The following is a 12,131-nucleotide window of genomic DNA, read 5'->3' on the forward strand; positions in this document are numbered from 1 at the left end:
CGACATCAAATGAGCCTGGGGGCCAGTGTTTGCATGCTGAGGGCTGAAAGGCGCCTCCCTCCCATTTGAAATGAACCGATGCTGAAGCAGAAGGGGTTCACACCATCAGCACACTGGGGGATGGGAAGGACACCCAGACAGTCCTTCTATTTCCAAGAACTGCAGTTGTTGGTGGGGGAAGAACAAAGAAAATTCCCTCATTCACATTTTTCTCCTCCCCTCCTCTTACTTCTGACACATGAAAGTAGTTTGAGACATTTTGGCATTCGAAAAAAAAGAAGCAATGTAGTCAAAAAATGTTGTACCAAATATATTAGGACAATAGCTGTTAATCCAGTATTGGCTTAACAATATGCAGTAATAACAAAAATCATTAAAATACAAACTGTGTTTGCACCAGTATAAACGTTCTCCCCCTCCATTAACTGAAATAGTAGGCTCCAATGAGGAGCACTTGTAAGAAACTAGACGTCTGAGACAAGGCGGGTCATGTTGAGTCCTTTCAGCTTTTCATATATCTAACTCCGTCTGGGGCCATCCCTGCCTTTGGATAATGGCATAAACATTACACACAGGCAGCAACATAAGTAATCTTTCTGATTATGCTCAGAATTTGCAGAAGAGCAGCTAAACACATGGCACATACCACCCAGGAGCAGGGGTGGGGGTGGGGGAGGTTTAAGGCTTGTCTGCTCATCTGTGTCAGTCTTTGCCACATGTGCTGAATCCTCAGTCTCCAGTATGGCTCTAGGGCTTAAAATCTGTATTCTTCAACACTAGTTGTGTTAATGGAAGCCAATACAAAACCCAGTGCCAGTAATGCCTCTGTTGTCCATCTAGGACAGAGGCCCTGGATATGGACTAGGCAGCCCTTCTCAGTACCGGCCTCTCCCCCTCCCTCCCCCTCGTCCTCCTCGTCCTCCTCTCCCCCTGCCGCCACCCCAGCCTCTCCCGCGGCCGCTGCTCAGATGTCCGGCTGAGCGCCTCAGCTTCTTCCTCTCCTCGTGGTGTTCCCGCTCGGCCTGCTGCTGCCTCCTCTGCTGCTCTGACTGCAAATGAGGACAGAATAACGCATGTTACATCAATTGTGTTGAAACCACTTCATTTCAGCCACCTGTACCTTCATGGGGTCAAGTAATTATACCATTATACTCAGGGGGGAGCAAGAACTATATATCATTATTCCCTTCCAGGCAGGGCTGGGCGATATAGAGAAAATCAAATATCACGGTATTTTTGACCAAAAACCTTGATATCGATACAGCAACGATATTGTAGTGTTGACTATTGGTGCTTTCACAAACTATATCCTCCTGAGAACCGAGGAAAATACGTTTTTGATTTGAGATTTTTGATGAAAAATCATCAGTAATGTGGATAAAATGATTAGGTGGGTAAAGGCAAATAATACTACAGTCTGGTAAATTCAGAATATATATATATATATATATATATATATATAAAAAACTTTTCTGTAATGCAGCCTTTAAAACCAGGAAATGACAACACTTATGTCATATTACGATATTACAATATCCAAGATCTTAGACAATATCTAGACTCATATCACGATATTGATATATCGATAATACATAATATGCCCCTGAAATGTGCAAGAACATTTCCTGCATGGGTCCTGTGTAAACGGGCAAGGGATTGATATGCAGGGTAATCTGGCCAACCAATTTCCCACCCCAGTTACTGTAAGATTACATCTACAGCAACGTATTTCCCAACTTCACCTGGAGCTCGCACACTGGTAGTGAAGTCTGTTTCTCCCTGCTGTTATCTGTCACAGCGTTGGGCGACATTAGCTAACTTAACTACACAATGTGGTATCAAATTTGGTATTGAGTATTGTGTACTTTTGGTGGTGCCTGTACTGACTAATAGATTTTTGGTTTTGTGACATCCCCAGCAGGAATATTGCCGGGATAAGCACCGTTGGGCTGTCCCTTCCCCATTAATTCTGGTACTGCCATGGAAAGTGAAAAAAGGCACAACGCGGAAATCTTCCTGCATTTGTGAACAATGAAATCCCTAGCGGTGCCTGTAAAGTTAGCCCGGTAATTAACAAGGAACTAGCCTTTCTAAAAAGTAAGTCTTTTTGAGAGACTGTAGGAACTGAAAGCTTCTTCTTGCCAATAATCTTCAGCCCACCTGACTGCCTCCTCTCCACGTTGGACCATTGGCTGAACTGGGTTCCAGCAGACACCACGTTTTGGGTTTTATGTTTGGTCTTTGTTGCTTTAAACAATGGAGTCATAGGAGTGAGTTATAAGAGAAGGAGGATGGTGAACACACATTTACCTTTTTGAGAGTGAAGCTGAGCTGCTTGCTGCCCACTGCAGTGTCAACAATGTGGCTCGTTTCAGAGTGCTCCTCTAACTTTAGACGGTCCTCCAAAGAAGCCCTGGAAGAATACACAGATTCCTTAGGAACATCATACCAAACCTTATACAGTGCAGTCAGAGAGTAGTGTGTTACTTTTCAATTTTATTTCTTATTCTTATCATATATATTCTTATTTATGGATTTCAGTTTGGTAATCTATTCATGTAGAAACAGCATGCTCCTAAAAGCTTCTTCCACAACTGGACAGGTCAGGTTATCTCCCGACATAAACAGCTGCAAACCCTAAAGCAATCTGCATGATAGGTTTCAAAGAGTGTTCCACACAACGAGCCAGCACACCTCGAACAGTTCCATTTAATACATTTCCAAAAAAAACATACTTCTGTAGTCTCTGCTTGCGGGCCATGTCGTTAAAACTCCTAAACTCCTCCCCAGCTTTGATCTGATAGTACTGAGGCTGACTTGTCTTCTTGCTCTCAGCCATGTTTGAAGTTTCTTCTCCGTTCTGTCCCCCCTCCAGCAGGACGGTGTTGCGGTCGGCTTGCTTCCTCTCCTGCCTCCGGCGGTCTCGGCCTTCCTCCCAAAGCATCCTCCGCTGCTCCCTCACCTCCTCCACCCAGCTCTTGTCGTCGTCCGAGCTCTCCTCCTCTGAGCTGGCTTGCCCCTCGGGCTCCTCGTCGTCTTCATCCGCCTGCAAAGAGATTTTACAAAGCCAAAGTTATTAATGTGATATTCTTTCTTGGCACGGAGTACAGGCCTGAAGCTTCATCCTCCCTTACCCTATAAAATGTTAGAAAATATTCTAAACACCGCTTGCTTGCAGAGACCTGTGAATAACCTGTTTTCCACCAGCTGTGTCCGTGACCAAACGCTGCCGTTCGAGTCAACGCTTGATATTCCACCAGCTGCACTATGGCGCGTCCCAGAAGCATGAGTGAAGCAGCTCTCCGCTCCTCTAAAGATACGCGCCAGGTCTATTTTCACGCAGGCCGTTCAGACAGCCGGGCAGGCAGTAAGACAGTGAGAGTATCCAGTCAGTTTACCAAAAGACACCCCCAAATATCATTCATGTCTCCTTTCAACACCACGGAAGAAACGTGAGATTCATCTTGGAGGTGTAACAAATAAAAACATAATAGACATCACAGATCTTTTTTTAAGGACATCATTAGAAAAGAGAAGGCATGGAGGTAAATTGCAGGAGTGCTTGGAGTGGAAGGTAGATACTAGCTTAATAAACACGCAATTGTAGAGACAACATACAGGGTTCCAACATATACACCATAGTTATCCAGACCTGGAAATGACTAAAATCAAATTCCATACTTTTCCAGGTTTTCCATACCGCGTAGAAACCCTGAATACAATCTGCGAGTCGGGTAGGCAAGAGGCTCAGCTTCTGAGACGCTCCCGGTGTGGTATGGCGAGTGGCGTAGGACGCTCGGTGGAGGATAGGAGTAAGGGAGAAACATAGGACCGCGATCGCAAGCGTCAATCAAACTTAATGCATTCCCCATACCTGTGCAGGAAATGTAAATAACAAGTTCAGCGTTACCTGTTGGGAAGCGGCGGCCTGCTGAGCCAGTAGTCGCAGCTTCTTCTTCCGCTTTTGTCCGACCTTGGAGACGATGGGGTTGAGGAGGCGGAACTCTTCGCACTGCTCGTCCACCTGGTAGTCCGGGTTCTCGAACATCACCTTGAAGCGGTCGTCTCCCAGGACGCTGGGGAGAGCCTGCAGGTGTGGAAATTTGAGATGGGGGATATTATAAGGGGTGATGGGTTTTGTCCTGCTTACAGTTGCTGTAGTGGGAAATACAGCAAGAACATCATTGGTTGTTTTTTTTTTAAGGCATATTGTTGTGATGTCAGACACCTGCACTACATGATAATGTTGTATTTTCTGTTCCTGTTTTCTCAATTACTCCACACACTCTCTGTTTATCTTTATTACCTGTATTTATATTTTTCTATTACAAGTACTTACTTTTTCAATATTATTTATGGTCACAGTTCAATATCATTTATATTATGGTTACTTACTTTTGGTATATTATTTAATTACATATTCAATTTAATTTTAACGTCACTTACTTACAATGCAATATTTTCTTTTTTTTGTACTATGGCAACTGCACTTTACAATACCTTTTAGTTAATGCTTTTACATTAAACTTTAAATTCATTCAATACCTTTTGCTCATTGTCTGTTGTTTGCCTGTTTGTGTGTTTACTTGTTTGTTGTTTTTGTTTTTTAATGTTGGAAACTGCCTCTGCTGTAAAAAGGAAATTTTCACACAGTGGGATGAATAAAGTATTATCTAATCTAAAGACAGAAGTGACGTGAGAAGGATAAAAGGAGACAAAAACATCTTGATTAGGTAATCTATGTTCTCTTACCTTGCCCTTCTTTTTCCTAGAAGCCAGTTCCGCTTCGTCATCACCCTCCTCCATCAGCTTGAGGGCCAGCTCCTTGTTCACCTTGGGCAGCTTCTGTATCCGTCAGAACATGTGCACATTTGATTACGCACACAGGTAATAGGGTAATATGAACCAATCATTTCCATTCATGAAAAGAACAGCACGTACATTTCAACAGACAAGCATCAAATAATTACTAAGCAATTGAGAGGAGTGTGACAGGATGTGAAAAAACCTTTGTCCTCAGGCGTTGAACCGATTGACAGGCAGTAACCAGTGCAAACTAGTTTGAAAAGTACATTTTACCCCATAAAATGCTTGGTGGAGCTGAAGCATGTCAACAACAGGAAGTGGCAAAAAGTAAAAGATTGTTTTTTGCATGATTTTATCCCTTAAACAAACATACTTCTCAGTGTCAGAGATTCGAATAGTTCTACTCTATGAACTAGGTGAAGCTGGAACCACTAGTGGAAAGACGAGACATTGTGTTAGGACCTCTCACCTTAACCTGCACTCTCTGGGTCCTGGACTCCTCAATCTTCTGGCGGATCTTATCTTTGCGATACTCCTCGTATGCGAAAGGATTTGCCAGGGTTTTGACCTGCAGCCAAACCAAACAGCAAAAACAAACATGCTGTTTTGAGACACTTTGAGAACAGGTTTGGTCGGTTACGTCATGATCAGTCTGAATTGAACAACACAGCGCATCATTCAAGATATGTTAACACCAAGTTCATATAGCAGTTAGACACCTTACCTTGTGATAAAGCCTGATGTCCATGAAAAAGCCGTGCATGTAAGCTCTCAGGAGAGATGATCCCACCAGGTGAGACAAACCTGACACAAATAAGGAAAAGTAATTACAGTAATCTGGAATCGGCTGAATAATTAACAAAAACAAAATATTGGAAATTCTGGGCACAAACATCAAGAGCTTCATAGCCCACTTAAGCCAGCCACTTATGACTGTTTGTATATGGATGGCAATCCACTGGTCAGTTGGTTGGACGGCCCACCACTTTGGTCTAAACTGAAATAAATCAACAACTATTGAATGGATTTTAACGACATTTTGCACAGGCATTAATGATTTCCAGGATGAATCTGACTTTGGCGATCTCCTGACTTTTCCTCTATCACCACCATGAGGTTAACATGTTTTGTACTGAAATACTATCTAATAATATTAATAATAATTATTATTATAATAATAAATCTAACTATAAATTAATCTATTGAGGAATCTCTGTGTGTGTATGTCTCCCACACCCGCAGTACAGCAGTAGGGGCAGAGAGATGCTACGTCCCTTAAGACTTATATATTGCCGTTAACAGGCTACCGCTTTTCCAGCAGGCTAAGCCGGCTCCCCCCCTCCCCCACCCGGGGCACAGCGCTACACGCTGTCCCGGCTGCTCCCTCCCTTGCCGGAGGCACATTGCTACGCGCTGTAGTGGCTTCTTCAGGGGGCTGAGCCAGGCTCTGTCCTTCCCCCGCTTGGGCCACATCGCTACCTGAATGTGTGTGACGGCTAGATGGAGGGAAAAAAAATCTACATAAGCTGCAGCCGAGCTTATAGTTGAAAAATAATAATATAACATACTGCAAATGGCCACTGCACTAGTCTGGACAAATTTTGTCTAATGTGTTCTGCCCATGCTGCCTCGAGGTTGCATAACAGGGCCACATTAAAAGCTTCTGTAAACCAACACTGCTGTTCTGCTCCCTGGCCCCCCGACTCTCCTTTTATTCCACAGCAGCCAACCACCTTTCTGCTTCTTGTCATTTGATCTCTTTACTGCTGAGCCTGCATTCCAATGTTCATTCAACCCTTCCAGTATCCCCTCCCCTGACCCTCCTTCCCTACACCCCTTTTATTTTCTTATTTAAACCTCTCAATCACTCTCTCAGCTTCTGGTTAGGCAGTCTTGTCACCTGTGCAAACCCCTAAGGTGGCAAAGTGTGTCAGATTGATTCATACGTTTAGGTTTAGCTTTCAGGGCTGAGATTAAATTACCTCTTCATGGGCTTTTGAACTAAAAGAGTAAATCAACCAATTGGGGCTGCTATGTTTGGGGAAATATTTTCTGCATGGTTGGTTGTTTAACTTTGACATTTCTTTCTTTCAGGTTTGTGAGGACAAATTAAGACAGCAAGGTCTCACCGAGATTTTCCAGGTCCTTCCGGGTTACAAATTTGTAGTCATCGTACACTGTGCTCTCCGGGCTCTCCTCCAGCTCTTCTGTCAAGTTGTCAAGGAAGGAGCACCAGCGAGGTGCAGGGCCCAGCGCCTACACACACACACACACACGCACACACACGCACGCACATGCACACGCACACACACACACACACACGTTCAGATTTAGACTGTTGAGTAAGTATGAAACCTGTCATGTATTTGTCAAACCAAAAATAGACTGTAGAGTTTATACTTCCATTCTAGTTAGAAACAGCTGAGCTCTTCCTTTTTCCAAAGAACCATGGGAAAGCATTGGCACAGCTGAGTGCCACTGCTTCTCCGGTTAAGCAATCAATTTAACTTTATTGATCTGGTTACAACCCATAGACATATGCAACATGTGAAGAAGTGTCGAAAGTGACTTCATGTTATGAGATAGCTAGATCTTTATACCACATGTGAGTGTATTCTGTATATACATTAACATTAGCACCTTTTGTAAATCTTCTAAGCAACATTCTCCCGTCTTTGGGTGTAAAATCAATTTATTTGTAGAGGTGAAATGTAGAAAGATTCCCTGGGCTGAAAAAGTTGGCAGGACAGTATTTGTGCATTCCTGGGACATCTGTCTGCAGCTAGTCTGGATCAACAGACGTAGGATTAAGCCTGACTTCAGTGTCATCCGATGTCAGGCTTTGCCCCTCTCCTTTCGCTTTCTGTGCTGCCGTTCTCAAAGTCTTCGCTACGGGAAATAACTGATTTTGAGCTCGCCTGTTTGCTCATTTTGGGGAATGATTGTACTTTTTTTTTTAATAATATGTCATGATATGCAATTTTGAGTTTTTTTAGATAAAGATTAAAGAATAGAACATTTGGTATAAAAATGTCTTTAGGGACCATTTTGTATTCATGGAATGGACCACCGGAGCAAAATGGGGGGGGGGGGGGGGGGGGGGGGGGGGGGGGGTCATGTCTTTTTTTTCTTTGTTAAGGGGAGGATCATCCAACTTTTTTTAGTCAAGGGGGGAAGGTCACCTAACTTTTCTATTCATGACAACAGCAAAATTTCAAAGTGGCTTGTTTGGTGCATATTTTTCCATGTAGCTTCATGTCGCGCTCTCAGTCTTGGCTCCCCATCACCAGAAGATGGGTCCCTCCCTGTTTAGTCAGCCAGACAATTTGAGGTGTAGCTTTGTAGAGACTGTGGGATTTCCCAAACTGAATGAATCCCGCCCGTACATATACGTACGTCAACACACATCTGCTTTGCTAGTTCCATCGTGTTGTAACTAAGGCAATGAAAGAATAATTGTATTCATTAGCATGATTTCCGTACTGTTTAGTTAAAAAACATCCAAGACACCAACGTACAAAAACATAGCGGACCAGATGCAAGCTTTTATTTTGAAAAGTTGAAGCTCGCGGACAGCACCAGCTGAGAGGGCATGAGACAGGAGGTCTCCAGCCTGCAGCCATAACCGACCCAAATATCCTTTCGGTCCCGGTGATTATTTGTGAAATTGTTATTTGAGTTAGTTTTGAGAGTAAGTTATTTGAGAAGGAAGAAGTGGAAGCATGCACGCTCCCAAATCAACGCTCGAAATGGAGTTTTGGATAATGTTCAGCTCCGGCAGCTTTACCTATGCTAAGATATACAACGACTGAGGAAGCCAAGTGACGAGTCCATAGCAACCAGTTCATGTGTTGAATGTGTTATTACCCAGTGTGCTTTGTTGAATGGTCTCAATGTTTTATTGTTTTATTTCATGTGAATACTAGTTCACTAGAGGAGTGACTTTGTATTTGAAGTAATGCAGTAATGCAGGGAGTGTGCATTTAGTTTGTGTTTCCACAACAATGTTAGTGAGTAAATCTTCTGAAATAATAATAGAAAAAGGTATTATTGGCAAAGGGAGGGTCAAGTCTTTTTGGACTCCAGACCCCTAAACTCCTCTGGTAGCCCCTTAACTAAACAGTCCCTTATTGTCATTGTACATGAACAACGACATTGATTGCAGTCCTTTCAAAAAATACTCTATCATGTGAAAATGAATTGGTTTTTTTTGTTGTTTTTTTTTATTTAATTAGCACTTTTAGGTGTGTCACTTTTATTAACATCTATGTAAGGGATAATGTAAAGGGTTGGGGGTTTGTTATAGCGAATATAACCCGACAGGGTAATCATGTCTTCAATCAGCCTGAAGGGATATTATTGTTATCATAAAATTTACGTTATCGATTAATATTCCAATTATTGTCTAAATGTATTGCTTCATTGTTTGGTCAATTGAGTTTAAGAAAGTTGTAGGAATGCCTGTCACAATTTCCTGAAGCTCAGGGCCGTCAAAGAACTCTCAGGTCAGAACTTCATCCATTTACACAAAGCAAAGTCAAGTTTACACACACACACACACACACACACACACACACACACACACCTTCTCTAGAATAATGTCAGATCATATGAGAGTCACACGTAGGTTGATGACAACAAGCTTTTAGCAGTTTTACTTATTATGCAGTGGCCTCGTGAGAACCACACTAATGCCCATACACTATATTGCTTCCTTTCAGCAACACTTCCTTAAACACCTGAATTACTTAAGCTGAAGCTTGTACAAACCGCTGTTCTGTAACACCAAATATCCTTCATTGCACCATAAAAGTATTTGTCTCAATATGAACGCGTCAACCCAGCACCTGATGAACAGTGTGTGAACAGGACCTTTTTCTGCAGGTTGTAATGTCAGCAGTAAAAAAGTAAAAGCCTCAGCACTCACCGGGATGTAGAATGTGTTCATTTTAGGATCCTCATTGGCAGTGAAGAGCATACCTGAAGGAGACACAGGATGCAGGCAAAACAAAGTGAGGACAAAAGCAGGACATGTTAAATGTCTTTTGTGTAAACTCTGAATTTGGTTTCCGTCATGACTCATGTATATTTCAAGGTGCCATTGCACTTTAAAAACAAAACTGGCATGTGTATTTGTGATAGTGGCTGATAAAACTTTTTATTTGAATATACTATTGCATATGTAATTGCAGCATGTACATGTATTTCTGTCCAAAAAATGAAAAGGGAATGAAAAAATATATATATATATTTAAATTTAAATTATTTATGTTTTTAATGATGCCAACATGTCTTTAGATTTTTGACTTCAGGTTGCCATTGTGTAGTAATTGTTGTAATAATCAATCAATCAATCAATCAATCTATCTATCTATGTTTGTGTGTTTGTTTACTTTTGCACCTTTCACCGAGGAAAATTATTATAGAAGTATACTTATTGTGGGAATAAAACCTTTTCTGATTCTCATTTTGCATTTAGTACTTTTTAGAGTAAACTTTCTATGAATTTCCTCTTGTACACTGAATGGGATCAATGAAGTGTACGTTATGTTGTTAGGGAAAGTGTTCTCACCTGAATTAGGGTAGATGCAAACATCATTGATGTTGGTCTGAGGCTGTATGGAGGAGAAGACCTTGCCCTGTGGTGAATATATAAGAGATAAATTACATTAAATAGAGTCCTGATCTTAGAGTGAGGACACTTTGAAAAGATAATATACAAAAATGTAAACAATCCTTAACACATCATCATTCACATGCGGCACAAGTCAGGGAAGTCAGTCCCGGTGAGGGCTGTGACTGAATCTTACGCTGTCTTTGTTCCAGAGTTTTATGATCTTGGAGTCGGCAGACACGACCAGGTCCATCTGATCTTGGAAGTTGAGCGACTTGATTGGCAGGTTGTAGAAGTGGTCTTTAACCAGCAGTGGCTGGCTGGAGCGCAGGTCATAGAGCAGCACCTTCAAGACAAAGCAACCATTTCCCCCACTGCAACTGTCCCATTTACATCAAAACTAGGGCTGGGGATTTGAGGGGAGGAAATCTAATTTTGATGAATCTGCCAAATATTGCAATTACGATTCAATTTGCGATCCTTTAAAAAGAAAGTGTAGCTCAAGTTAAATATTTACTCTGTAAAAGATACAAACAGCTATTGTTGTTTTTCTTTTAATAAGCAAGGAACATTGAACAGTCAAATCCAGAACATTTATCACAAAAGCTGTGGTTATTAGACTGGGCAAACCCCGCCCACTCTGCTGGCGATTTGATTTCGCCCTGCAGCTCGGTCTGGAAACCTGCACGTTTAATTCTCCTGCTTCAGTTCACAATTTTGCAGGACTCAATCACAAACTGGCTTATCTACCGGCCGCGCTATTGGCGGGTTTACCATCCTTCTACCATCTATCTATCAACTATGGCTTCTACCATCCTGTTGAATAAAGTAATGAAAGACAAAATCCCCTTAGAATAGTACATTTCTGTAAACAATATGTGATATGTTACATCATTTCAGCAGTTGTCTAGGTGGCTAGGGACGGCGCGATGAGGACATTTCCCCCTCAGGTTAATAAATTTGCGAGAACACCAGTGTTCCCGATTACATTGGATATTTTAAAAGGAAAAGATTAAGAATTTAAGAGTTGATGCTCTGGCCTCTATTGGAATCGGTGTAAGTAATGTGGAAAGTGGAAACACCAACCATCAAACCAAAAGAGGCAACATAACAAGGGAAGTGGCTGCTCCTGACGTCAACGGTTTTGAGAACAGTGTAACCTTTTAGAGGCCTGACATCAAGTTCCTTTATTTGTACCCAGAGTTAGATTTTGTTTGCAGTAGAGTCCTCAGGCACACACAAAAACCAACAAATCACACATCATTCAACTTACGACAATGGAAATTAACAAACAGTAACATTTTAAATGTACAATTTAATTTAATTTGTACTCGTGTTGTAGACCATAAAACATTTAGTTTTTCTGAGTCAAAACATTTTTGTTGTTGTTTTGACAAAGTTTTTGAAGCTTTCTCCACCATTGTTTGTCACTTTTTGACGTTTTTATAACTTTTCCCAAAGTTCTTTCTCACTTTTTACAATGTCTTTGTCAATTTTTTCTGCGGTTTTTGGGACGTTTTTGTTGTTCCCCGCCCCTCCATATTTCTGTCATTTTCTTTTCTTTTTCTTCTTCTTCAAATGCTAAAATTAAATAAAACACCCAAATTTAATGAAAATAGTGAACTGATCAGTCATTTAACTTGTGAAGAGCATCGTAAGGAACCATCCACATCCACATTCGTGTTTTTTTTTTTACAATTTTGTGTAAGGA

The 12,131-nt window shown here is 41.6% G+C and overlaps 1 protein-coding gene across 1 annotated transcript in view; it reads right to left on the reverse strand.

Annotated features, from left to right (window-relative positions):
• Nucleotides 1–294: 294 nt before the first annotated feature.
• The window catches only part of nol10 (nucleolar protein 10), a 17,428-nt gene continuing 5,591 nt past the window's right edge, over nt 295–12,131 (reverse strand). The window contains exons 11-21 of the mRNA XM_032500779.1: nt 10,617–10,766; nt 10,379–10,445; nt 9,734–9,786; nt 6,936–7,062; nt 5,531–5,610; nt 5,276–5,374; nt 4,753–4,845; nt 3,911–4,087; nt 2,736–3,046; nt 2,311–2,413; nt 295–1,049 (exon numbers count right to left, since the gene is read on the reverse strand). Coding sequence (XP_032356670.1) covers nt 876–1,049; nt 2,311–2,413; nt 2,736–3,046; nt 3,911–4,087; nt 4,753–4,845; nt 5,276–5,374; nt 5,531–5,610; nt 6,936–7,062; nt 9,734–9,786; nt 10,379–10,445; nt 10,617–10,766 — 1,434 coding nt within the window. The 3' untranslated portion in view covers nt 295–875. The remainder of the gene's footprint in view (nt 1,050–2,310; nt 2,414–2,735; nt 3,047–3,910; nt 4,088–4,752; nt 4,846–5,275; nt 5,375–5,530; nt 5,611–6,935; nt 7,063–9,733; nt 9,787–10,378; nt 10,446–10,616; nt 10,767–12,131) is intronic.

The sequence above is a fragment of the Etheostoma spectabile genome, chromosome 20 (assembly GCF_008692095.1).
Source record: "Etheostoma spectabile isolate EspeVRDwgs_2016 chromosome 20, UIUC_Espe_1.0, whole genome shotgun sequence".
Lineage (NCBI taxonomy): Eukaryota > Metazoa > Chordata > Actinopteri > Perciformes > Percidae > Etheostoma > Etheostoma spectabile.